The sequence below is a fragment of the Eleginops maclovinus genome, chromosome 10 (assembly GCF_036324505.1).
Source record: "Eleginops maclovinus isolate JMC-PN-2008 ecotype Puerto Natales chromosome 10, JC_Emac_rtc_rv5, whole genome shotgun sequence".
NCBI lineage: Eukaryota > Metazoa > Chordata > Actinopteri > Perciformes > Eleginopidae > Eleginops > Eleginops maclovinus.
In genome coordinates, this window is record NC_086358.1 from 21,768,817 (window position 1) to 21,796,151 (window position 27,335).

Genomic DNA, 27,335 nt, shown 5'->3' on the forward strand with positions numbered 1-27,335 from the left:
ATCTGAGCTCTTTAACTCCACAAACTCCATTTGAAGCTGCACAAGTCCGAGCTGGTCGCTTATTTGCTTCATTTCATTGACCTCAATCAGGAATGGGTTTTTCACAAGTAAAAAAATATTGCTATGGTCCTTGAAGTCGTGGAATCTTGATGTGTAGTTTTGCTTGAGCTCAGTTAGCACGTCACAGCATTGTGATTGACAGGGCAGGAGAGCGTCTGCATGCATCGCCATCACTTTCTGCACGGTGGGGAAGAAACGGTAATCAGAACCACGGACACTTCGTTCAAGTACATCCAGTTTGTCAGAGAATACTCTGACAGCCGTGTAGAGCTCATACACGGTCTTGTTTCTTCCCTGCATCTTGAGATTAAGTTCGTTCAAGTGCTGCGTAATGCAGGCCCGTAGCCAGGGGGGATCGAAGGGTTCGTTCGATCCCCCTCCCGCACTCGACCCCCCCCCCCCTCCCCCCATACACAGACACGCCCCTCAAGATATGTGGGCTATTCAATGAATGAATTGTTCATCTCCGGTGAATATACATGATTCAAATCTAAATTTACAATATCAAAATCCAGACTAATAAAAAAGAAAAGTAGACTCACAGAAGTGACGAGTAAGAAAAATGGTTAATATTTCTGTTTACACATTTTGTTCAGACTGTTTTACACCAATCCAGTCGGTGGCGGTAATGCCCCCATTTCTGTTGGTAGCTAGCCTAATCGCCTATTACATAGGAACAAAGAAGAATCAGAAGAATAGCGAAAATGGGTAAAAAAGAAGACAAGGAACGTAAACGAAAGAAGTCGGCGGCAACATTGTCCCAAAACATTGGTGACTTATTCCAGAAAAGGACCAAAATCGGTAAGCTGCTGAGTGCAGGGCTTCTATTTCTTTACTACTTAGCTGCTAGACCTAGCTGCATCTGAACACTCACTGACCTAGGCTACTTGTCAGTGGTTGCCTAGCTCCATTAGGCTATATGCTAGCCCCATCCCTCGCCGAACACAGAAAATACCACTGTCAATTTTGTAGGAAACATAGCGAACGTAACAGTAACTATTTTCGGGATTGTTAAAAGTGTATTGCTTGGCGTGTTAACGTGACTTCGGTGCTTCAATGTCTCCCCCCCTCCATCTCGTTATGCTTGTGCTCTGCAAGTGCCACATAGCTGACAGTTCCCCCCGTCTGTTTTAGACTAGTGTCTGTCTCCTGAGTCTACTGTCTTGACGCAGAGTGTTACCATTTTGTGCTCGCGGCTTCAGATGTCTATGACAGAACTTATTATGTGCAGTTTCGACCTCGGTCTCTATTGGTGCCTCTCCACCTTTTCCTGAAAGTGAAACGGATTTTATGAGGGGTTCCCCCCACACTAAAGCCAAATTATTTTATGCCCATTAGTTGATTTTTAAGAAATGTAAGTGACAATAACATTCAGTAACTCACTTTGCAATGCTGATGATCAAGCTAGGCTGTATTTTACTGTCACCATGCCTGTTGCTCCAGCTAGGCTGTATTTTACTGTCACCATGCCTGTTGCTCCTAAGGCCATAGTAAATAAAATACAGTATAGAGGTGTAAAAAAAAAAGGGGGTTAAACATGGATAGGGTGTATGTGAGTCAATCAGTGTAGTTTCCCTGCACCTGATGTTTGTGTTTCAGGTGCAGATGTTTGTTGTCAGACGTTTGTTGTGTGTGCTTTTTGTTAAAACCGTTTTATGACAAATGCAATATATCTGCTTGATGAAATTACCCAAACCCTCACAATTCTATGTGCACAATAGAAAATAAAATAATTCAGAGAATAAAATTATTATTATGTCTGGTTTGAAATACTCTAAAATTGACTTAAATGTCTTTCTTTTGCTGTATTTATTTAGTGAGTCAGCATGTGGAGGGTGAGCTACCAGCAGCTAGTAGTAGCAGCAATGAAACAGCCTTGCCAGGTAACAGTGCAGTGGAAGAGCAGAGAGATGCAGCAGCTCCTGAAGTGGCTGAGGATGTGAGAGTGAGACAGGCAGCAGAATGTGAGGTAGCCCAGCCGAGCTCTGTACTTGACAGTGACCTTGGCTTCTTCATAGATGCAACCAAATCTATTGAGGAAATAGCACAGGCTGTGTGTCAGATGTCTGATGGCCAAAAGTACAATTTGGTGAAAAACCACGTCAGACCTTCGAAACATTTCATTTTCCCAACTACATTTATTGGTGGGTGCAACAGGGCATTCAGGTATGATTGGTTTGAGGAGCATGGATGGTGGCTGGTTTACAGCATGAAACTCGATGGCGCTTTCTGCATATGCTGTGCTCTCTTTCTCAATGCCACAGAGAGGAAACAGTCAACTTCACTGATAAATGCGCCCTTCAGTAAATGGCATAAGAAAACGAAGATAATTGGAAGCCACCAATCGAAAGCAAACCATTTAGTGGCATTTGAAAGAGCAAAACTGTTTCGACAGTCACATGAAAACCCCAATACCCGGATATCAGTCCGTATGGACAGTGCAAAGGAGACCAACATCAAAGAGAACAGGCACATTCTCAAGTGCGTTGCAGAGGCTGTTCTCTACTGTGGCCGTCAATGCATTGCACTGAGAGGATCAGCTGAGCAGCAGCATTGTAGTGGCAATCCTGGGAATTTCTTGGCCCTATTGAAACTGCTTTCAAATCACGATGAAAAGCTGAAGCAGCATTTGGAGAAACCAAAGCTAAAAAATGCCACATATCTATCACCTCAAAGCCAAAATGAAATGATTGATGTAATAGGGAAGCACATGATTCAGGCCAAGATCGTGGAAGAGGTCAGGCATGCTCAGATGTACACAGTCCTAGCTGATGAGGTCACATCCCATAATGAAGAGCTGATGCCAATGTGTGTTCGCTTCGTGGACAAAGACTTAAATATCAGAGAGGAGTTGCTTGAGATTTGTACTTTGCCACGGATCACAGGTCGCCACATTGCAAGCGCGATCAAAGATGTGCTGAGTCATCTAAGCATAGAGATTGCTGACTGTCGAGGCCAGGGGTACGATGGCGCCAGCAATATGAGCAGCGAAAATGTTGGCGTTCAAGCTTTGATAAAAAAGGATGCGCCTAAGGCAGTTTATATGCACTGCAATGGGCATTGCTTGAACCTTGTCATTGCACGCTCTTGTGCTCTTCCAGTTGTGCGCAACATGATTGATAAGATGAAGTACATCGTCATGTTCTTCACCTGCAGCCCGAAGAGGGAACACCTTCTCAAGGAGGTTGTAGATAAGGAGGCACATTCTACCGGAAAGCGGAAGCCCCTGATTGACCTCAGCCGCACAAGATGGGCAGCACGGCATGATGCCTACAGTCACTTCTACAGTGCCTTTGTCGCATCAAGGCTCATGGGCCTAATTCCATCTGTCCAGTGCAACTCAGATGTAACGGTGGACATCTCTGAAGCAGTCGCTCTGTACCAAGATGACTTGCCATCACCAGAGGTCATTGACCAGGAGCTGAAACGGTGGAAGTTGAAGTGGCAGGTCAAAGCATTACACCAAAGACCAAGCTCATGTGCCTCAGCTATCAAAGAGTGTGATGAGATGATGTATCCGAACATCTTCAAACTCCTGAAAATTGCATGCACCTTGCCAGTGACCTCCTGCGAATGTGAGAGGTCTGCCAGTGTTCTCCGGAGACTCAACACATTCATGCGGAGCAGCATGGGAGAGGACCGCATGTCATCCTTGGCTCTCATCCATACCCACTACGACATGGCTCTGGATCTGGATGAAGCTGTCGATCTATACTCAAAAATGCACCCAAGACGATTGGAGCTGATGAGCGTTCTGATGCAATAGAAGCCATAGAAGAAGAAGAGGGAGACATGGGGGGTGGGTCATTTCACGTGAAATCAGACACTTTGGGGCCCAACCGACACAGATTTTAATCAAACTTTGTGTGCCTTCTTAGTGGTAAGGTAGAACCCCAGAACTGCATTTGCATGAATCTGGCACTAATATAAGGGAGAAATGGACTAAGAATGTTTTAAGTAAGAGGGTAGGGCACTACACATTCAACCTTGATTATGTCAATTTAAATTACAAAGAGATGGTTTTGATGCTGTTTGAAAGCTCTTTTCTGGAACACTTCAATTTATATCATTATTAATTCATGTTTAAGTTTTAATGACCATACCGATAGTGTACTTCATGAAGTAATTCTTATCTATTTATGTCAACAGTGGAGAGATAGACAATAAAGGACAGCAACAACAGACAGACAGAACAACAACAGAGACAGACAATGGAGGGCAGCAACAGACAGGCAATGGAAGAAAGCAACAGACAACTGAGGTGAGCAACAGAGACAGACAATCACAGATGTAGGAAGTTTGAGTAACACTTACATTTATATCAAATTCTTCATTCTTGTTAAAGTTTTAATGACTATAGAGATAGCTCAATTGAAGCAATTCATGTCCATTTATGTTAACAGTGGGGAGCAACAGACAAAAAATGAAGGACAGCAACAACAGACTCACAACAAACTTGACGATGAATAAAATATGTCTAAATTAAAAGATTTGAAGTGTGCTGGTGTATTTAGGGGGCATTGGAGTAGGGAGCCAAATGAAGTCCACTTTCGGGGGGAAAAGATCCCCCCCCACCACAATGCTGGCTACGGGCCTGTAATGTCACACAGGAACGCAACAGACAGCACCCACTCTTCATCATCCAAAAAGGAAAATCGGGAAGTCTCCCCTTGGCCGAAAATGAAGGATTTCAGGGGTTCAAGCAGGTCCATGAAATGTGCAAGCATACGTCCTTTAGACAGCCATGTGATCTCGGTGTGTAACACCAAATCTCCATAGTGAGTGTTAAACTCCTCACACAGCAGTTTAAAATGTAGGTGGTTTCTTGCACGGGCCCTGATATAATTAACCACTTCGATTACATTTGCCATCACTTCATTCAGACATTTGAACTTAGCAAACAAGGCTTGTTGATGCACAATACAATGGTATGAGAAAATACCCTCAGCAGCAACCCCGCCGTTTTTCAGCGTTTCTTTCAACAAAGCCACGGCTCCGTTCCTCTTACCAAGCATTGCCGGTGCGCCATCTGTTGTGAATGCTGTGATTTTTTTCTGGTCCAATGTTCAACTTTTCTAATGTTTCCAGCACAGCGTTTTTTATTTCAATGCCCGTTGTTCCATTTTCCAGTGAAACCATGTCAAGCAGTTCTTCTGTAATGTCAAACTTACTGTTGATGGCTCGGATAAAGATGAGTAATTGTGGCGTGTCATTGATATCCAAGCTTTCGTCCATTGCAAGGCTGACAAACTCAGCGGATGACAGTTTGTCCTTAGGAGTATGTGCAATGTTCTCTGAAATGTTTGATGCCCTCCTAGCTACAGTAGAATCCGACAGTGAATTTTTTTTGCCTCTCGTTCCAGGTCTTTTTTCTCAGGAAACAACGTTGAACAAGCCAGCAGTATGCAATCCTTCACCATTTCTCCATCAGTATATGGCTTCATCTGTTTCATCAGTTCATGTGTGATTTTGTAGGATGCCTCTGTCGCTCTTTCACTCGTATTAGTGTGGAATACGTTTTTTGAGCAGTTCGGTTCTGTTTGAGTCTCGCCAGCTTTTCCGCCCTCAGCTCTCCACCTTTCGGAAAGTCGGTGCTGAACTTCGGGTGTTTTGTGTCGTGATGGCGCTGCAAATTGGACCTTTTAAATTGTGAAATGACGTCGTCACAAAGCAGGCAGATGCATTTTCCCGAACCGGTGGAGACGAAGAAAAACTCGAGTTCCCAGTCCTCTTTAAATGTTCGATATTCCTCTTCATATTTTCTTTTCCTATATTCGTTTGCCATTTTTGCGTAGTGCTGTATGCTAGTTTTCCCAGTGTGACGGAGCATTTATCTCGCGCACCTGCAATCAGAGCGGGAAACCTGAAATCATTTGTGATTGGTTGTTCAGAGGGAGGGGGGAGGGGCGGCTTAATACACGTGACTTGTGAGTGATAATGAAATGTTGATGAATTCTGCTGACAATGTTTTTGTTTTTCGTTTTTTAAAGATTTTTTGAGATTTTATTTTTTTTAACTGGGACTTAAAAGAGCCGCAACTAGTCTTAAAGGAGCCGCATGCGGCTCGCGAGCCGCGGGTTGAGTATCGCTGGTGTAAAGTATTTAAATTACTGTACAGTGTATTTAAATACTTTCAAGTATGTTGAGTTGTTGGAGGAGCATGGGATATAAGATTTTCATTTCCAACGTATACGTTGTATATGCTGTGCATATGACCAATAAAACCTTGAAACCTTACGGGGGCGACACAGGACTGGTGAAAAGGGGGAGGAGTGTGGGTCAGTGAGAGTATCTGACCCCCCTTTTTGTTTAACGTAATACACTTGTTTTTTCCCAGGTCCCAACCCGAGAAAGATGGTGTGCAATGTGTTTTGGTCCGTAGTGTAATTATATTTGGCCCGCGAGACCAAATACCAAATTATTACTAGAGCTGCCCCGCCGGTATTATACAGCGCATGTATCGCTGATACTACAAATCCCAGAATACTCTGCTGGTGTTTTTGCACGTCAATCAAAACAGGATCCGCATTTAAAAACCCTCTCCTCTGTTGACAGTAGTGACAGCGTCCTCATGCCACTACTGGCACCGCGCCAGAACCCCTCCCAAAAATGCCGAAAAGAAAGGCAGAAAACAGGATGTTTCTGGGCAGGTGGGAGGCAGAATATCTGTTTAACATATATAAAAGACAGACCTGTTTATTTTGTATGTGGAACCAACGTGGCTATAAACTAGTACAATATTAGACGACACTATGAAACGAAACACCACGACAAGTACAAGGAGCTGGACATGACTCAAAAACGCCAGAAAGTAGAGGAGATGAAAAGAAGTTTGGTTTCACAACAGTCTATGTTAAAAAAAAACCACATCACAAAGTGAGGCTGCTGTAAAGGCTAGTTTTATTGTGGCAGCAGAGATCGCAAAATCAGCCCGGCCCTTTAATGAGGGAGAGTTTGTGAAAAAGTGCATTATGAAAGTTTGTGATCTCGTGTGCCCAGAGAAAAAGCAAGCAATTTTAAATGTGAGCCTGAGCAGAAACACAGTAGCTGATCGCACATGTGATCTTGCCACCAATCTATATGACCAGCTGAGGGGAAAAGGGAAAAGATTTCGTTGCATTCTGCCTTGCTGTGGATGAGAGCAGCGACACATCTGATACTGCTCAGCTGTCAGTCTTCATCCGTGGAGTGGACTCAAATCTGTGTGTTACGGAGGAACTTTTGGGATTAAAATCAATGCATGGCACAACCACAGGACAGGAAATCTTTGATGAGGTTTACAAATGTGTAACTGAAATGAAGCTGCTGTTGGATAAACTCGTGGGATTACCGACGGATGGTCAGTGGCGGACCTAGCAGTTTTGGGGGCTTAAGGCGAACATAGCCAGGGGCCCTCTTCATCCGTTTTTTAACGCAAAAAAAACAGGAGGGGCCACCTCAAAGGCACCTATCAGTATACAACCTTACAGAAAGTTAAGTCAGGGTGAACCGAATGAGAGAATAAAGTTTCAGATATATAACACCAGTGTATGTCAAAATACCAACGATTTATTTTCAGAAGACACATGTGTCTATCAGAGAGAGAGAGAGAGAGAGAGACCTTTGCCTTGCTGTAAACCAGCAAGGACCTGTTTATCTTTTATCCAGTCTTCATTACAATGCAGTAGTTACTACTAGTAAACCTCCGACCGTCTAAATTTTTGGCGAAGTCTATTTGTATTTGCACAGGCCCTTTCCTCACTATCGCTCACTGTCACTGACATCTGTTGGCCACAGTGCCGGGTCATCATCCAGCACTAGTGCTAGTGCTAATTAGAGATGGATTTCATGATTATTTTCCCGGGATTCATTTTGTGTCGGTTAGTTCGCCAAGGAGAAGGCCCCATTTAGCCTACAAGGCTAGCGCTACTGACTGACTGACTGAACGAGAACGACTAGAGAGGAATAAACGAGAAGCATTCCTGTCTCTCATTGGTTAAAATTCAACGAGGGCTTCCCAGACTCAACAGACAACAGCATACGATTGGAGAAAGAACGAACGAACAAGAGGAAAGTGAATCCACGAATCAGGTCAGTTCGTTCGTTTCAAAGAGTTGTTCGTTCGAACTGATTTGTTCGCGAATGACCCATCTCTCGTGCTAATTCAGCAGCATCACTTTCGTGGTCAGAAGGAGGGGGGATATTAGTTTTTGTACATTTGTTTTTCTGATATTTTTTCGATTTTTTTTTTTTTTGTTGCTGTTATTTATTTCTTTAAAATGCTATTATAATTTACAATGGTAGTGGTGTGGGAGCTACTGGCCTGTGGCCGTGGCTGGTTGGAGGCCTCCTGAACCAGGAGAGCCAAGGCAATCGCCTACTCCGCCTTAATGGTAGGTCCGCCACTGCGGATGGTACGCCAGCGATGTGCGGTCGAAAAAGTGGACTGGTGGGCAGGGTTCGGGAGAAGATGGGGGAGGAGAACTGTGCAGGTGAACTAACTGTTTATCACTGCATCATACATCAAGAATCGCTGTGTGGCAAAGCCCTAAAGACGGAACATGTTATGACCACAGTAACACGAGTAGTTAATTTTATAAGAGCCAAAGGCCTGAATCACCGCCAGTTCAAGTCATTTCTGGAGGAGTGTGGTTCGGAATACGCAGACGTGCCATATCACACAGAGGTGAGATGGTTAAGCCGAGGAAAAGTACTGAACAGATGTTTCAAGCTGCGTGAGGAAATATATCATTTTCTGGAAAGCAAAGGGAAAGACACAGCAGAGCTCCGGGAGCAAAAGTTTCTGTGTGAGCTGGCCTTTCTGTGTGACATCACGAGTCATCTCGATGCGCTGAACTTGCAGCTTCAGGGGCGGGGGCGTATCATCACAGACATGTACGCTGCAGTTAGGGCTTTTAAAACTAAATTGTGCCTGTGGGAGAATCGCATGCTGCAGGGAAACCTGGGCCATTTTCCCCGCTGCCAAACCATGATCTCTACCGCCGTGTTCCCATGTGCACAGTTTGCTGAAAAACTCAGCGTACTCGACGCTGAGTTTACCCGGCGATTTGCCGACTTTGATGTCCAGAAATGTAGGTTTGAACTGCTCAGTAATCCGTTTGCAGTTGACGGGGAAAACGCACCAACTAACCTCCAAATGGAGCTGATTGAACTCCAGTGTAGTGACACGCTGAAGTCAAAGTATGATGCTGTGGGCGCTGCACAGTTTCCACATTTCATCCTTGACACAATGCCTCAGCTCCGTACACAAGCTGCTCAGATGCTCTCCGTGTTCGGCAGCACATATATATGTGAGGAACTATTTTCCTCGATGAAGCTGACCAAAACATCTCGTCTGACTGATGAACACCTTCGCTCGATCCTGAGGATTTCCTTAGGTCAGAGCCTGAGCTCAGACTTTGATGAACTAGCATCCAAGAAGAGATACCAGGTATCTGGCTTGGACACATCAGAGTAGATCAGTGTGTTGCAAACTGATCTATAATTAACGTTTTCTTTATGCACATTTTCTTGCTCCTCCAAGGCATGGGCTTGAATGATTGCACGTTCATTGAAGGACATTATTATTTGTTAATTGGTTTATTATTGTTATTTTATTTTATGTGTGAGTGGAAGATCATCTACCTCTCATATAAATAGATTTCACAGTGAGCTTACTTAAGCAGACACACACACACATCTATGTTACACACACGCCCTCCCTCTCAACACTTGCACACAAAGAGAGCGCTCTTGACATCACTACCACATCACTTGACATCACTACTGGGAATTCTGTTGTTTTTGTGGGCCTTGCTCAGCAGTGACACCAGCGGTGCCTTTTAATTTACAAAGTTCTGACTTTTAATGTTTGTTGTTTACATGCTGTTTTTTTAATATTAGTATGCAAATGTCTCTGTATAGGGCACATCTTTCTATACATTTTTTTGTGGTTTATTTTTTTAAGTTATTATTAGCCTGTGGGAATTTTTTTTACTGTCGACATTTATCAAAAGGCTGCAAATAAAAATAGAGGCATACTATTTTTATTTCAATTGTATTTAAGAAATGAATGCCATTGATGTGTTTTTTTTTTTTTATAAACATCAATGTTGGCCCGCGACTTTGTCCAGGTTTTAAATGTTGGCCCACTGTGTATTTGAGTTTGACCCCCCTTGAACTAGGATTACAATACGTAACCTTCGTTATGATCAGCAGAGTCCAGTGGGGGTAATGGGACTGACTTATAGGCTTCCTTTACTGACCCATAACACAGGTCTAATGTTTTATCCCGCCTGGTTGGACAGGAGACATATTGAAAAAAGTTAGTAAGTGTTTTTTTAAGGGTCACATGGTTAAAATCACCAATTATAAAGTTTGGGGCATCAGGTGAGATTGACTGCAGTTTTTGCACCAAGTCAAAGATAGTGCTGGAGGCAGAAGTGGCATTTGCCCGGATAAATGTACACTATTGTTATAAAAAGTTGGGGAAACTCACAGGGCAGGTAGAAGGGACATAATGAAAAGGTTCAATATCTGGGGTGCAAATGCTTTCTCTGACAGTCTCAGAGCTACACTATTGTTTGTTTACGTACAAACATGCTCCGCCCCCTTGAGTTTTCCCTTTCACTTCCGCCTTTCGATCCAGACGAAAAGGAGCTCCAAAACCGTCAATAAACAGGTCGTTGTCCTGGTTACAGTCAGTGAGCCTTGTCTCAGTGAAGGCCAAAACACAGCAGTCCCTGAAATTCTTCTGGAAACGAACATTAACCTGAAGCTCGTCCACCTTGTTTCTCAGGGACTGAACGTTCCCCATGATCATCGAGGGCAGAGGAATCGGAGGGAGCCGCTGCTTCCTTAGGCGTAATCTTACACCGCCGCATTTACTCCGCTTCCTCCTCTGGTGCCCCGTTGTACCACTGGTTCCTTTAGAATTCCTCAGAATAATGTCTGGTAACTGTAACGTGGTATAGCGGGAGGCAAACTTGCTGTGTTCAGTTGCAGCAGCATATCTCTGGTGTACTGTGTCCTCCCGCGGATGACAGCACCATTTACATCACATGCAAACAGTTGAAGGAATACGATCCACAGAATCACAGAATAAAGAATGTCCATTCAATCATACAGACGCTTTATCAAATAGATCTATGGCGCATTAAAAACATTTGAAACCAACACAAAACAAAACAAGCGATGAAAATGCTAATTACAAGATGTACAGAGTAAGACAGGAGCTTATTGTACATAGAGCCAACTAAATGTGCCTGTGTGTGCTCAGGTGGAGAAGCATCTGTCAAAGCTGTTTGACAACATGGCTAAGATGCGATTTGATGCAGATGAAGAGGAGAGCCCTGCAAAGACTGCTGTGGGCATGTACAGCAGGGAGGGAGAGTACGTCTCCTTCAGTCAGCCCTGTGACTGCAGCGGACAGGTACACACCGCCCAATCACTTATTCATGTCTGTAAAATCATGGTCCATAACTTCTGTGTGATAAGCGAAATGCTGCATTCATTGAATATCTTTATTAGACTTCCTGCGGACCATGGCACTCTCCGTAGATAGACGAGGAATTTCCCTTACCTCCATTTTCTGTTATGGATGAAAATATCAAATATAGATATCACAGCCCATATTAAAGGAGGGACATGGAATTGAGTCTGCTGTTGCCCCTGGGGCTTTGCATATCGAAGCCCAGAAATCTATTTCCATTACATCCCATAGTATTTGCCTGACTTTGTTTCCACTATAATGCTTATTAATGAGCTCATTAAGGTGCCCTGAAAAGAGCCCTGGGAGCTCATGTGGCTGCGCTGTGTTAATGGCCGGTCTTTGGTTTCTGTGTAGGTGGAGCTGTGGCTGAACCGGGTTCTGGACAGCATGCGCTCCACGGTGCGACACGAGCTGAGCAACGCAGTGACGGCCTCCGAGGACAAACCCAGGGAGCAGTGGCTGTTTGACTATCCAGCTCAGGTAGATAGATGACTGACTGACTGACAGGCAGACAGGCAGGCAGGCAGGCAGGCAGGCAGGCAGGCAGGCAGGCAGGCAGGCAGGCAGGCAGGCAGGCAGGCAGGCAGGCAGGCAGGCAGGCAATAGGAGAGATTTATTTCTCTCCCACTCTCATCCCCCCAACCACACACGCCTTCAAAATAAAAGCCCTATAGATGTACTGTCTCCAAACAAGAAGCTCAGGATAAGCTTTTTCATATTTTTTCTGGATGAAAGTCCCCCCACCCGACACACACACACACACACACACACACACAAACACACACACACACACACACACACACACACACACACACACACACACACACACACACACACACACACACACACACACACACACACACACACACACACACACACACACATTCACACTACTACTACTAATACAACTACTGCTAATATAACTACTAATAAAACAACTACTATTACAGTTATATATACAACTACTACTTCTACTCCAACTACAGACAGACAGACAGACAGACAGACGACCAGACCAGACCAGACCGTTTATTTATCTTGAATTGGGAAATAATTTTGTCACAGCAGCAGTGTTGTCAAGCATGACACAAATTTAAAAGATTTGTTTTCACAATATGTTTACTGGCATTTTCTTATGTTGGAACAACAAATTGAAAGAACAAACACAAATGTAATTCACACTTACATACACACTTCCATAACTCACATGAGGACTAAATAGCATACATATAAAAATAAATAAAATCATTGAATTTCACAAATATCCTTTCAGATGCAGTCCACATTCCCATCCCTCATAATGTTTATATACCCTTCCCAGAGCTCAACGAAGTCCTTCCACTTGCCCTTAGTGATGTACTGTATGTCAGTCTTTCTAGAACAACACTACCTGAAAGTTTTTTTATCCAACTCTTCATTGATGGTCCGGTTCGAAGTGTGTTTGTAGTACTTTGGATATATTCACAAAAGATACAATAAGATACAAATGTATAAAAAAAAGAACATTAGTGGCAAGTATATATAATACAAATAACAATTAACATTAGCAGCAAGTATATACAAATGTTACACTTTATACAGTGGGGCAAAAAAGTATTTAGTCAGCCACCAATTGTGCAAGTTCTCCCATTTAAAAAGATGAGAGAGGCCTGTAATTTTCATCATAGGTATACCTCAACTATGAGAGACAGAATGGGGGAAAAAATCCAGAAAATCACATTGTAGGATTTTTAAAGAATTTATTTTCAAATTATTGTGGAAAATAAGTATTTGGTCAATAACAAAAGTTCATCTCAATACTTTGTTATATACCCTTTGTTGGCAATGACAGAGGTCAAACGTTTTCTGTAAGTCTTCACCAGGTTTTCATACACTGTTGCTGGTATTTTGGCCCATTCCTCCATGCAGATCTCCTCTAAAGCAGTGATGTTTTGGGGCTGTCGCTGGGCAACACGGACTTTCAACTCCCTCCAAAGATTTTCTATGGGGTTGAGATCTGGAGACTGGCTAGGCCACTCCAGGACCTTGAAATGCTTCTTACGAAGCCACTCCTTCGTTGCCCTGGCGGTGTGTTTGGGATCATTGTCATGCTGAAAGACCCAGCCACGCTTCATCTTCAGTGCCCTTGCTGATGGAAGGAGGTTTTCACTCAAAATCTCACGATACATGGCCCCATTCATTCTTTCCTTTACATGGATCAGTCGTCCTGGTCCCTTTGCAGAAAAACAGCCCCAAAGCATGATGTTTCCACCCCCATGCTTCACAGTAGGTATGGTGTTCTTTGGATGCAACTCTGCATTCTTTCTCCTCCAAACACGATGAGTTGAGTTTTTACCAAAAAGTTCTATTTTGGTTTCATCTGACCATATGACATTCTCCCAATCCTGTTCTGGATCATCCAAATGCCCTCTAGCAAACTTCAGACGGGCCTGGACATGTACTGGCTTAAGCAGGGGGACACGTCTGGAACTGCAGGATTTAAGTCCCTGGCGGCGTAGTGTGTTACTGATGGTAGCCTCTGTTACTTTGGTCCCAGCTCTCTGCAGGTCATTCACTAAGTCCCCCCGTGTGGTTCTGGGATCTTTGCTCACCGTTCTTGTGATCATTTTGACCCCACGGGGTGAGATCTTGCGTGGAGCCCCAGATCGAGGGAGATTAGCAGTGGTCTTGTATGTCTTCCATTTTCTAATAATTGCTCCCACAGTTGATTTCTTCACACCAAGCTGCTTACCTATTGCAGATTCAGTTTTCCCAGCCTGGTGCAGGTCTACAATTTTGTCTCTGGTCTCATTTGACAGCTCTTTGGTCTTGGCCATAGTGGAGTTTGGAGTATGACTGTTTGAGGTTGTGGACAGGTGTCTTTTATACTGATAACGAGTTCAAAAAGGTGCCATTAATACAGGTAACGAGTGGAGGACAGAGGAGCCTCTTAAAGAAGAAGTTACAGGTCTGTGAGAGCCAGAAATCTTGCTTGTTTGTAGGTGACCAAATACTTATTTTACCGAGGAATTTACCAATTAATTCCTTAAAAATCCTACAATGTGATTTCCTGGATTTATTTTTCTCATTCTGTCTCTCATAGTTGAGGTATACCTATGATAAAAATGACAGGCCTTTCTCATCTTTTTAAATGGGAGAACTTGCACAATTGGTGGCTGACTAAATACTTTTTTGCCCCACTGTATCACTAGAGAATCAAAATAATACACTACATTACATTACAATATAATGAACCAATGGATACATGAAACACCTTTCCAAGAACCAGCACCTTATCGTGCTGGAGAATTTTGTGTGCCTCGATGAACCAGGGGGCTGTATTGTCTGGAAACTTGTTTTCCTGGTAGGGTCTCCCATGGCAAATTGGTCTCAGGTAAGGGGCCAGACTCAGATTGGTTCAAAAGACCTAATGAAAAACAAACATGAAAGCTAGGATACCCAGCCCGGAGGAAGCCCGTGGTCCCCTTCTGGAGCCAGGCCAGGAAGGAGGACTCGTGGGCGACCGTCTGGTGGCCGGGCTTGCCACGGAGCCCAGACGCACACAGCCCGAAAAAGCAGCGTGGGCAACACCTCCGATTCTCCGTCCCGTGGGCCCACCACCCACCGGAAACAGTGATGGGGTCGGGTGCGCAGCCAGAAGGGTGGCAGTGAAAGCAGAGGGTCTCGACGGACCAGACCCAGGCGGCAGAAGCTGGCTTTGGGGACGTGGAACGTCACCTCTCTGGGGGGGAAGGAGCCAGAGCTTGTGCGGGAGGTGGAGCGTTACCAGTTGGATCTGGTGGGGCTCACCTCTACGCACAGCGTCGGCTCTGGAACCTTACTTCTTGATAGGGGTTGGACTCTATTCTTCTCCGGAGTTGCCCAAGGTGTGAGGCGCCAAGCGGGTGTGGGGATACTCACAAGCCCCCGGTTGAGTGCCGCTTTGTTGGAGTTTACCCCAGTAGACTAGACGTTTGCCTCCCTACGCCTGCGGGTCATGGGGGGGAAAACTCTGACTGTTGTGTGTGCTTATGCACCAAACAGCAGTTCAGAGTATTCAGTCTTCTTGGAGACCCTGAAAAGAGTCCTGTATGGGGCTCCTGAAGGGGACTCCTTAGTCTGGGAGACTTCAATGCACACATGGGCAATGATGGAGACACTTTGAGGGGCGTGATTGGGAGGAACGGCCCCCTGATCTGAACCGGAGTGGTGGTTTGTTCCTGGACTTCTGTGCTCGTCACGGATTGGCCATAACAAACATCATGTTCGAACATAAGGATGCTCATAAGTGTACGTGGTACCAGAGCACCCTAGGCAGAAGGTCCATGATCGATTTTGTTATCGTATCATCGGACCTGAGGCCGCATGTTTTGGATACTCAGGTGAAGAGAGAAGCAGAGTTGTCAACTGATCACCATCTGGTGGTGAGTTGGGTCAAGTTGCAGCGGAAGCCTCTGGACAGACCTGGTAAGCCCAAACGTGTAGTGCGGGTGAACTGGGAACGTCTGGAGGAATCCCAAGTCCAGGAGGCCTTTAACTCACACCTCTGGCGGAGCTTTTCAGGCATCCCTGTTGAGGCTGGGGACATTGACCCAGAGTGGGCGGTGTTCAAAGCCTCTATTGTCGAAGCTGCGGCGGGGAGCTGTGATCTCAAGGTCTTAGGTGCCTCAAGGGGAGGTAACCCTCAAACCTCCTGGTGGACACCGGTGGTCAGGGAAGCCATCCCACTGAAGAAGGAGGCCTTCCGGGATATGTTATCCCTGGGTACTTCTGACAAAGTTGCAAGGTATCGACAGGCCGAAGGGCAGCAGCCTCACCCGTGACCGAGGCAAAGCAGCGGGTGTGGGAGAAGCTCAGAGAAGCCATGGAGAAGGACTTTCGGTCGTCACCAAAGTTGTTCTGGAAAACTGTCCGACGCCTCAGGAGGGGGAAGCAGGGAACCATCCAAGCTGTGTACAGTAAAGATGGGACACTGTTGACCTCAACTGATAGTGTGTTAGGGCGGTGGAAGGAACACTTTGAGGAACTCCTGAACCCGATAACTCCGCCCTCTACGCTATAGGCGGAGCTTGAGTAAGAAGGGGGATCAACTCCAATCTCACGGGGGGAAGTCACTGAGGTAGTTAAACAACTCCACAGTGGCAAAGCCCCGGGGGTGGATGAGATCCGCCCAGAAATGCTGAAGGCTCTGGGTGTCGGGGGACTGTCATGGTTGACACGTCTCATCGACATTGCGTGGAAGTCGGAAACAGTACCGAAGGAGTGGTGGACCGGGGTGGTGGTTCCCCTTTTTAAAAAGAGGGATCAAGAGGGTGTGTGCCAATTACAGAGGCATCACATTACTCATCCTCCCCGGGAAAGTTTACTCTAATGTGCTGGAAAGGAGGGTCCGGTCGATTGTCGAACCTCAGATTGAGGAGAAACAATGCGGATTTCGTCCTGGTCGTGGAACGACGGACCAGCTTTTCACTCTCGCAAGGATCCTGGAGGGGGCCTGGGAGTATGCTCATCCGGTCTACATGTGCTTGGTGGACTTTGAGAAGGCGTATGACCGGGTTCCCAGGGAGATACTGCGGGAGGTTGCTGTGGGAGTATGGGGTTTGGGGGTTTCTACTTAGGGCCATCCGATCTCTGTACTCCCAAAGCGAGAGCTGTGTCCAGGTCCTCGATAGCACATCAGACCGATTTCCAGTGAGGGTTGGCCTCCGCCAGGGCTGTGCTTGGTCACCAATCCTGTTTGTGATATTCATGGAGAGGATTTTGAGGCGTAGTCGTGGGGGAGGGGGTCTGCAATTCAGTGGGCTAAGGATTGCACATCTGCTTTTTGCAGATGATGTGGTCCTAATGGCTTCATTTTGTCTGTGACCTTCAGCACTCACTGGATCGGTTCGCTGCCGAGTGTGAAGCGGCTGGGATGAGGATCAGTGCCTCCAAATCTGAGGCCATGGTTTTCAGCAGGAAACTGATGGACTGTCCACTCCAGGGAGGGAATGAGGCCTTGCCCCAAGTGAAGGAGTTTAAGTATGTCGGGGTCTTGTTCTTGAGTGAGGGAATGGAGCGGGAGCGGTACTACAGTCACTTTACCGCACCGTTGTGACGAAAGAGAGCAGAGACAGAAGGCGATGCTCTTTGTCTACCGGAAAGGAGCCAGTTGAGATGGTTCGGACACCTAGTAAGGATGCCACCTGGGTGCCTCCCTAGGGAGGTGTTCCGGGCACGTCCAGGTGGGAAGAGACCGAGGGGTAGACCTGGGACCAGGTGGAGGGATTATATGTCTTCACTGGCCTGGTAGCACCTTGGAATCCCCCAGTCAGATCTGGTTGATATGGCCAGGGAAAGAAACGTTTGGGGCTCTCTGCTTGGGCTGTTACATCCGCGACCCCGACAGATAAGCGGGAGAAGATGGATGGATGGAACACTAATATACTACAGACACATATTGAATAATTGGATGATGCATACTGCTATACTGTGCTCCTATAGGTAGAGAGATCTCACTGAGTTTATCCAACAGCTGAACGATTAGCACAATCATCATGTCTCTGTGTCTCGCAGACGTTACAGTCACTTTCTGTAATGCTTCACAAACACAGCATACAGACATTCGCTGGTAGGTATTTTAAACAGTAAGAAAGAGCAAGATAATTATTGTTGTGTGTCTGTGATAAAGTTACATTTCTCCATAATGTGAATTGCTTATCTTTTTCTAAACGTATTCATTTGATGCTCTGCAGGGCGAAACCCTTTGCCTGACATCACTGATTCTGTCAGCCCACTGAAAGCAGACATTACACATCTGATCAGGACAAATGGTATTCTGTAAAAAATTCAGCTTCTTTTTTATTGGCTGTAGGTTAATCACTGCGTTATGAATCATTGTGAGGACAGATTCAGTCTGGTTTAAAAATCAGCAGCTCTGGATGCAGTGTGCTCCTGAGTCGGGATTTGATCCCGATTATAAAGCAGTAACTAAGGCCAACTCACCCTGGAAAATATTGCCTTAGCATGTTCTTTATATTAATATTATAATAAATGAACATAAAAATAATAAATTGGAATACATATCAATGGAACAACTAAAGAAGTGAAAGTACAAGACAAACACAACATAATACATACAGACAGAGGGGTGGGGTGGGGGTAGAGCGGACACACTGAGGGGAATGCAGCCAACACCATTGAACAAAACAAAGAGTGGTTGGGTTCCAGCATTTTGGGATTTGGACCTTCAACACAGCAATCAGTCATCAGCTGTGTTTGTGTTCCATCATTGATTTTGTGTCCCCTGTATTAGGTAGCACTGACGTGCACTCAGATCTGGTGGACGTCTGATGTGGGCATGGCCTTTGTCCGCTTGGAGGAGGGCTACGACAATGCCATGAAGGAGTTCCACAGGAAGCAAGTTACCCAGCTCAACAACCTCATTTCCATGCTGATTGGGCAGCTTACGCTGGGCGATCGGCAGAAGGTCATGACAATCTGCACCATCGACGTCCACGCCAGGGACGTGGTGGCCAAGATGATCGCTCACAAGGTAGATCATTCTGAACTGTATGCATCATTGTACAGGCTGTATTTTCAGAGGCTATAACCAGTGAGTAATGCACTTACAATATTCAACGACGCATGTCATTAGCATAATTAGAGGGTGGGAAAGCTGTGATATTTCTGGCTTTATTTAAAGCTCCATCTGCCTCTTGTTTTTTAAAGGTGGAGAACTCCCAGGCCTTCGTATGGCTCTCCCAGCTGAGACACCGTTGGGATGAGAAAGACAAACATTGTTTTTCCAACATCTGTGATGCACAGTTCCTCTACTCTTATGAATACCTTGGCAACACCCCCCGATTAGTCATCACTCCTCTTACAGACAGGTATGAAGCTTCCTTTCAGACTCAGTAGTCTAAAGAATATGATTGCTGGACTGACTGGGAGGGGAAGCTGTTTAAACAACTGTTAGCTTGCTGATTCTTCACCAAGCTATACATTTTCACGTCATACATGATATTGATAAGGTTAGCCGATTTAGCATCACAATTCATTTACAACAGTGTTTCCCCTAACATTGTCTCGGAGGGGCGCTGCCCCCCTATATGAAGTGCCAAATCACGACTGAAGTAATCTATTTACGGTGACTTTTCAAATTGAACAGGTGCTGTTTTATTTATTAAACTAAACAATTATGTTATTAATCCAATTTGTGGACAGGTTTCAGGGTCCACTGCGTTGCTTTGCACATTCACATTCTCACTGCTGCTTTTTTTCCCGAATGGCGGGGGTGGGTTTCCACTCCCCACACACACACACACACACACACACACACACACACACATACACACACACATGCGCACACAATCACAGTCAGAGACTAGAGCAGAGGAGAGGAGAAACTACAAAGTGCAAAAAGTAAAACAAAAATCCAACACATTAATTATAAATGGAAAGACGTCAAACCCAAGGTTAGGAAACTCATGCAAAAATATATTTTTTTTAAACGCATACACACAGCCTGAGAGAGCACACCGGTTACAGGGATTGTTATTTTTAGCATCTGGTGCTAGCTGCGCTAACGGATATGAGAAACTTTTTGTTATAACAAGGTGGAGGAGAGTCCTCTCCGCTCAGAGAGAGAAGCTGCGATAACAACAGCTCAGTGAGGTAAAGGACTCTCTGAGGGTTTAGATAGTTACTGTTAGGCGAAGTTATCTCAGTGGCTCTCAAATGGCTTGGTCAGGGGCACACCTTTATATTATAATTATACTTATATAAAAAACCCAGAATAAATAAAACAAGTATGAAATCATTCCAATGTCTACTATAGAACAGTAAAATAAAATACAGTTTAAAAGGGCAGTGATTAGTGGTATGTTATTGGTGAGGCCAAATTCTAATGATTTTTTAAATTATTGAAATATATACATATATTTTTCATATGGTTGTTGAGAGATGTGTCCATAGATCTAGTCCCTACATTTGCCTCTGATTACCACATTGACGCATAAAGTCCAACATTTAAAACAAAATCTTCCCAGGGGAGCAGCAGAACCCCGGACCTCCCACTTGTTGAAACATGTTCAAATTGACAGGATACTAAATACATTTGCACAGTTTTTTTTATGGTAATTGTAGTATATACAGTGAAGGAAATAAGTATTTGATCCCCTGTCGACTTTGTTAGTTTCTATCCCAGTCATATGTTGGTCTACAATCTGGTCCCTGATTAGACAGTTCCACCATGATCACAAGACCTGTTTCTGGTCTTGCCCTCGGTGGAGAGGTTGTAATCTGATTTATTGACTGTGGACAGGTGTCTTTTATCCAGGTAACGAGTTGACATCAGGAGTACTTTCTTAAAGGGGGAGGACTTATTTAACCGGTACGTTGGAGCCAGAATCCTTTTTGGTTGCAAGGGGGTCAAATATATATTTCCCCCAATTAAACGCAAATCAATTTATATCTTTTTTAATGTACATTTCTGGATTTTCTTTTTGATATTCTGTCTCTCACTGTTAAAATAAACCTACCATAAAAAGTAGAGACTTTTAATTTCTTTGTAAGTGGGCAAACTTACAAAATCGGCAGGATCTAATACTTATTTCCTTCACTGTATATATTTATCCATATTTATTTTCAAATAAATATTTACTATTTATTTCCCGCATGGACCGCCCTCATCAAGCCCAGGCAGCCCCCCCCCAAAGTAATAAACCTAGGGGAAACACTGTACAAGGTACAATTTGCTGGCCTCAGGCCTAGGGGAACCTGGGCTGGAGCAAACTCAAACTCTCTGTAATCAGAACACAAAGAGGCAGGAAACATTAGCTTTGTGTTGCACTCATCATGGGAAATACTCCACAACAAAAGAACTCCAAACCATGCTCATTCCAGCTTCAGGCAACAGCATGTTCAGGTAAGTGTTCAGAAAATACAATCCAAATTTAATTTACAACATATATTTCTACTAGCTAGCTCCACAGTCAAATCCACTGCGTTATCGCCTTTTCCATGATCACTGAAAACACACTACAGAAACATACTTAAACCAGATGAGACATATACTATGTAACGTAATTCGTTTTTTTGGCACGGTAGGTCTCGTTACAACCTCTGTCTAGCTTGTTAGCGTACTGATTCATTATCCCATAGTTAGCAGGAGACATAATTATGAAGGGACAATGAATCAGTTCACTGATTTTCATACTGACAAGATAAATAGGCTATGCTCAGTTTATTAAATAGCCTTAGGTTGGACGTAGGCTATTTAATAAACTTAGCGTAGCCTATTCATCTGTCAGTATGAAACGCGACTTGCCCATTCATGATCGGAAGAACGCGTATCGACCACCGTTACTGTAAAATATGCACGTATATCCATTTAAACTAGATTTTGGTAAAATGTGAACTATACCTTCACACTGGCAATATTACGATTATAATTAAAGATGACGTACCAAGTATGACAACGCTACGTTTAACTGCTTTGAAATTAGGGTGTTTTTTTCATTTCCTGAAAAGTAACCGTTTTGGATGTACGTGAGTTTCATCGGACAGCGACGATATGCATAAACACTATATACATCTCACAGTCAGTAAACATTACACAACAAGCGAAACCTAAATAATTAAAACTTCCAATGTTCCTGTTTTTTATCTTAGCATAAGCAACCGGCTCCGCTAGTCGCTAGCTGTTAGCGTGACATTCAGGCAGGGCGCCAGGATGCTTTCTCTACTGGTGCAAAGGTGGGGCTAAACCAATAAGTGGGGGTGCTAAGAAAATAGTCAAGTTTCATTACTTTAGTGTACTGTTGTCCATAGAATGATATTTTTTGTTGTTGGGGGGGGAGTATAATGTTCTGTAATGTTAACCCAGGCCTGGATTGGGAGAGAAAATTGGCCCTGGCATTTTGGCCCAGACCGGTATACAACCATCACCATACAACAAAAACCCAGTAGCGGCTCCTGACCGGAACTGTCAGTGCTCACACAGCTACCAACATACAGTACCTAGGACACCTACAGCCGTCAGAATAAAAATAAAAATAATATGAAGTTGTGCCAGCCCAAAAGGTACGTCAACCCACCGGTAAAGTGCCCGGTATGCCAGATGGCAAGTCCGGCCCTGATGTAACGTAACGAGCAGCCATGCACTCGCCGCACACAGTCCAGTGGACACTTGAGTTCACAAACACTCATGCACTCTCTCTGTCTCTCTTTCTCACACACAGACACACACCAACGCACCCACTCAAACAACGTTCATAACGTCTTTTTAATTAATGCATTTTAAAAACTGTTATGAGCAGTACATTCTCTTCCCCTCCCTCTCTAACGTCACAGCGAGTCCTCCTCTCTGTTCGTTGCTCTCAATCACCTCATTAAACAACTGCAATCAAACGTGTACTTCAGACTGACTAACAAATGAAGCTTAACCAGTCCAGAAGTGCACAGTAAGCAACAGAACCACATCAGAAATGACACACAGCTAACGGGCAGCTCAGTAAACAGTAGTGTCACAGAGACATAGGGGTGTGTATGTCATTCACCCTATTAGTAGAGGAAGGCCATTCTCCTGTCCTCCATAACATTAGAGTCAATAGATATTTATCTAGCAAAGCAGCTGCTGGAGTTTTGCACTACCAGCTCGCCGCTCCTGCAGACACTATTTTGGTCATTAAAAGTCAGTCAGTTTTTCCTCTCAGCACAAAGCCTGGGAGTTGGCCTGCCATAACATTTAAATTTGAGTTGCTATGTAATTAGGTAAAAGTGATTTTTTTCTTTAACTTCGCTCTCCATAACTGAACTTGCTAATGTTGTTACTTGCTAACGGCGTTGTGGTCAGAACGGCACAAAATTTCACTTTGGACAAATGCTGGTCGTAAGGGTGCAACATACAGTATCCACCTTTCTCATCTTTCCAAAAAGATTGTCTTTTGTCGATCCTCTCCTCGATGGTAGAGGTCTCTAAGCAGACAAAATTATACCTTCCTCAACATAGCAAATGTTGTTTAGCATTTTTAAATATGCCAGTGTCTATTAAACACTTTCAAAATCCAACACAAGTATTTTCAAAAATCCATCTGTGTTGGTGAAAATTAATTTTTCCTTTAAATTGAAAAACTGTATGGGAGAAACGCGTCTCTCCTCTATTAATAAGCTTCTGAAGCGTTTTCAGGGTCTTTATTTGAATAATTATATACACCCACCACAAGCGGAACCCTTGGCCAGCAGCTTGTTTGTTCCGCTGCACATGATTCTGCAGGATTCCAAAACAAAGTTTGAACTGCCCTGAGATGAATACCTGCCTCTCAGAGCCTGTTGGCATTTTGCAGTGTTTGACAGTGTGCTTTTACCGACTGACCAGTATTCCTTTGAAGCCTGAACAAAGCAGAAACAATGGGCTTTGATGGGCGGATAAGCGGCCGGGTATCAACACTTCACCAGATGGTGCGAGCCCTCTCTGCCATCACACAGTGTGCCACCGGCTTCCATTTCAACAATGGACCATGGAGCTGCATGTCAAATCCTTTAATCCACAACTTGAGAAAACTGAAATCATGTTTTCTTCATTATATTGGATACACAGTTTTTGTACCATAGGTGGCAAAAGAAGAAACTACTCCCCAAACATCACAGTAGCTGCCAAGAAAGATTGTTTTTAACAAAAAACAATCGGCCACTTTTACGTGTATTTTCAATTGATTGAATTAAAGATAAAAGCCATATAAATAAGATTCAAACTAATTCAAAAGTAGTGTACAAAGGCATTAAAATGGTAGCTGAGTTACAGTGCAGGGCAGTTTATGAATAAATGGCCCAACATCTGATTTAATGAAAGGCTGACACATTTTGAGCCTGTTTTTGAAAATGTGACAGTTGGAGCTGACGGAGTTTCAAAGGAGTTTATTCAAACTCTTTAGGATGTAAATGCTTGTTCATGTTTAGTTTGAGGCTGGGACGATCAGAGAGGTCTGGTTTCACTAAAGCAGGAGATTACATGTTTTGACATTTAACTATTTAAAGCCTCATCAACCAACAGTAGTATTTCAAACTCAGTTCTTTGACACACATGGAACCATTTTAAAAATGCTCCCTGAACCATTGAGTTGTTCAAACGTGTCAAACATAAATCATCTGAATTGATTTATGACAGCAGTGATCTGGAACATTTCAGATTATACCAAGGGCAGCCACTGTGAGAAAATGTTTGATGAATGCAAGCGTGTATGTTCTTGTTTAGCAAACGCTGTCATCAGTCACTATGCTCTGTTCACCTTCAGAAGCATCAGTGTAAGGCAGACAGACAGATAGATAGACAGACAGCTCCTCCTTATCCAGCCACAGACGGCTGATTGTGAGCAATAAAGCCTGTTGGCGCTGGTATCCAGATGATACTCTGTATACAGATGGGATCCTATCTTAGCATCTGTCTCTCGTTATGCTTTTCAATATATTCCCCTTCAATACATCATCTCATAACCAGCAGCTCATTGAAACCATAGTACTATTGATATTCCAGCAATGCATTCAGTTTATTACTCTGATCAATAAGGTCCTGATCGTCTCCATCCGTTCACATCCATGATGCTGCTCTAGTTTATTTAGATGGGCAGACTGTGTTAGTCCTGACAGCTACTCATCATATGCACAGAGCACAGATTATTATTATAATGATGCTATGAGCTGTGCTGAACCCACAGCAAGACAGAGTCAGTGCTGCTCATAGCACTGCATCCATTCAGGATGTATCCTTTCTGTCATTCCTCAGCTGTGTCTACAGCCTTTTTCTAGAATGCTTCTATCAAAGTAGGCTGGGATAATGTTAAAGGGGGCAGCTCAATGCAGAGCTGTGAAGATCCTGGAGGAATTCCTGTTTGTTTCATGTTTAAAAACAGTCCTTCGAGGAATATATCACCTGACTTAAGAACTCATTAAAAAAAAGTACTCAGTACTACCAAAACTCCATTTAGGCAGAGGCATGTGTCCCATTCAGTGAAATTCAACTTTCTTGGTCACTGCTGTCAAAAAGTAGCCAGATGCCCCAAAATCTTGCATCAGCATGGTGCAGTTTGCAATGGGACTATTTTGTCAAAAAAGTTCTTGAAAACACAGTAGTTTATTTGGTTGTTATTTTTTGTTAAAGGTGCCGAAGAATGGAAAACTGTATTTACCTTGGCATAGTTGAATAAGGAGAGTTCGATACACTGAACTGACATACTGTGAACCTCAAACACCATTGTTTCCTCCTTCATGTGCAAATCAAGAATATGCATATCACAGCAGTAAAACGGGCGAATTACAACAATCCCTGTGTGTGACGTCACACACGGTATTCCAGCCCCAACATTTGCATACACCAGCTGCTGGAAACACTAACACTAACAATTACCACTCCATAATGTTGCTCTCCAATCTCCGACCAACTGGCTGTTCTTCAAATTCATCGGTTTCCTCCTCCGATAAAGGCTCAAACATGTAAGGTTGGATGCCAATAGCCTCCATGGTTCATCTCACAGTTTCACAAACTTGAACGACTCTGAGGCAGCCATGGATTGCTCCTTGTAAACCAGCCAATCAGAGCAGAGCTCGTCATAATTATTTAAATGAGCCCCTAAATAAGGCAATTCAGCTTGTTTCATTCTAGGACCAAATCATCGTAAATGGGCCTGAAAAACCGCATCTGGACATTTTTTGGATCAACCAAAGTCATATGCCTTCTTTGTAGACGATTTAAAACAATTTAAAATACCAGATAGATGCATTATTATTATTATTATTATTAATAATAATAATAATAATAATAATAATAATAATAATGACAGACGAAAAACAAATAAACAAACAAAAAAGTAGGGCAGATAAAAAATAAAAGTGGCATTCTATGGCCACTTTAAAAAAACTCTCACATTGATTAGATAATAAGTTGGTATTGTAGTAGAACATTCACCAATTGGTAGTGCTTTGCAGCTTTGTGTTCAGCCTCTCCAGCATTTTGTTCCATTGTTCTGCTAACCTCATGAAAATCTGAAGGCCACATTGTCCTTTGACATCTTCATTTAGACTGAAAATGGAAGGGGAGATTTTCTTTACTGTGGTCAAAAGACGCATGACCAGTAACTTACTGTCAAACCACTATATTGACACCAGTAGGCAGGGGTACCAGGGGAGCTTTCTGCCAGGATCTGGGAGCAAATACAGTCAACCAAACACTGGAAAAACCTTCACCCTCATCTTCTTCCATATTCCAACTTGCTTCCAAAGCCTGGTATCCACCTTCTTCTACTATTTATATGTCTGCTACACAAGCCTGGAAACCACAACAAGCCGGCTGAAGCTGGGAAAAGGCATTAGTGATGATTTGTTCAATCTCACCCCATGGGTCTTTATCTGGGCGAGGATGAAGATCAAACCAGAAGTTATCAGAATGGAAGACGAAGCGCTCAGATCAGATCTGTAAGGCAACGGCAACAAGGGAGGTGGACAAACTCGGATGCAATCACCAACAGAGCTATAATGTGGAGCTTCCTCGTTGGGTCCACTGACAACCACCTTCCTACCCAGGGCCAGCATTGATGGTGCCACAACCAGGTCCTGGGGACACAGGCAGAGGTTTTGGAGGCACAGGGGTTGACAGCCGGTCAACATCACAGGGACAGATAGACTCTGCAGGCAAGTATCTGAAGATCAGAACGTGAACCAGACAAAATGGTCTGTCCTGACACCTGGACGAGATGAGACCATGAGAGTGGACCCCTCTCATCTCTTCAGCAGGTTTAAGGTCACCAGGTTGGCCTTGTTGTTCTGGTCTGAGAGCTTCTGTGCTTCATACCCT

At 44.0% G+C, this 27,335-nt stretch overlaps 2 protein-coding genes across 5 annotated transcripts in view; both read left to right on the forward strand.

The window, feature by feature from the left end:
• LOC134871300 (dynein axonemal heavy chain 9-like) overlaps nucleotides 1–27,335 on the forward strand; it is a 266,267-nt gene that overhangs the window by 51,073 nt on the left and 187,859 nt on the right. Inside the window, exons 29-32 of the mRNA XM_063894016.1 lie at nucleotides 11,318–11,470; nucleotides 11,885–12,010; nucleotides 18,804–19,043; nucleotides 19,220–19,380. Of these exons, the coding sequence (XP_063750086.1) occupies nucleotides 11,318–11,470; nucleotides 11,885–12,010; nucleotides 18,804–19,043; nucleotides 19,220–19,380 (680 nt within the window). The remainder of the gene's footprint in view (nucleotides 1–11,317; nucleotides 11,471–11,884; nucleotides 12,011–18,803; nucleotides 19,044–19,219; nucleotides 19,381–27,335) is intronic.
• On the forward strand, nucleotides 613–4,655 carry LOC134871294 (52 kDa repressor of the inhibitor of the protein kinase-like). Of its 4 annotated transcripts, XR_010166661.1 has the most exons (3): nucleotides 613–3,859; nucleotides 4,210–4,321; nucleotides 4,464–4,648. XR_010166661.1 is itself a non-coding variant. In XM_063894009.1 (2 exons), exon 1 carries the CDS (start codon nucleotides 1,850–1,852, stop codon nucleotides 3,824–3,826), a length of 1,977 nt encoding a protein of 658 aa, XP_063750079.1. In that variant the 5' UTR covers nucleotides 613–1,849; the 3' UTR covers nucleotides 3,827–3,859; nucleotides 4,210–4,655. The 4 variants fall into 4 exon arrangements, 1 of the variants encoding a protein (XP_063750079.1); XR_010166662.1 differs by having other exon boundaries at nucleotides 613–861; nucleotides 4,210–4,655; XR_010166660.1 differs by having other exon boundaries at nucleotides 613–4,321.

Excerpts from the sequence above, each read along its gene's own strand:
- LOC134871294 (XM_063894009.1), top strand. The coding sequence starts at position 1,850 with ATGTCTTTCTTTTGCTGTATTTATTTAGTGAGTCAGCATGTGGAGGGT.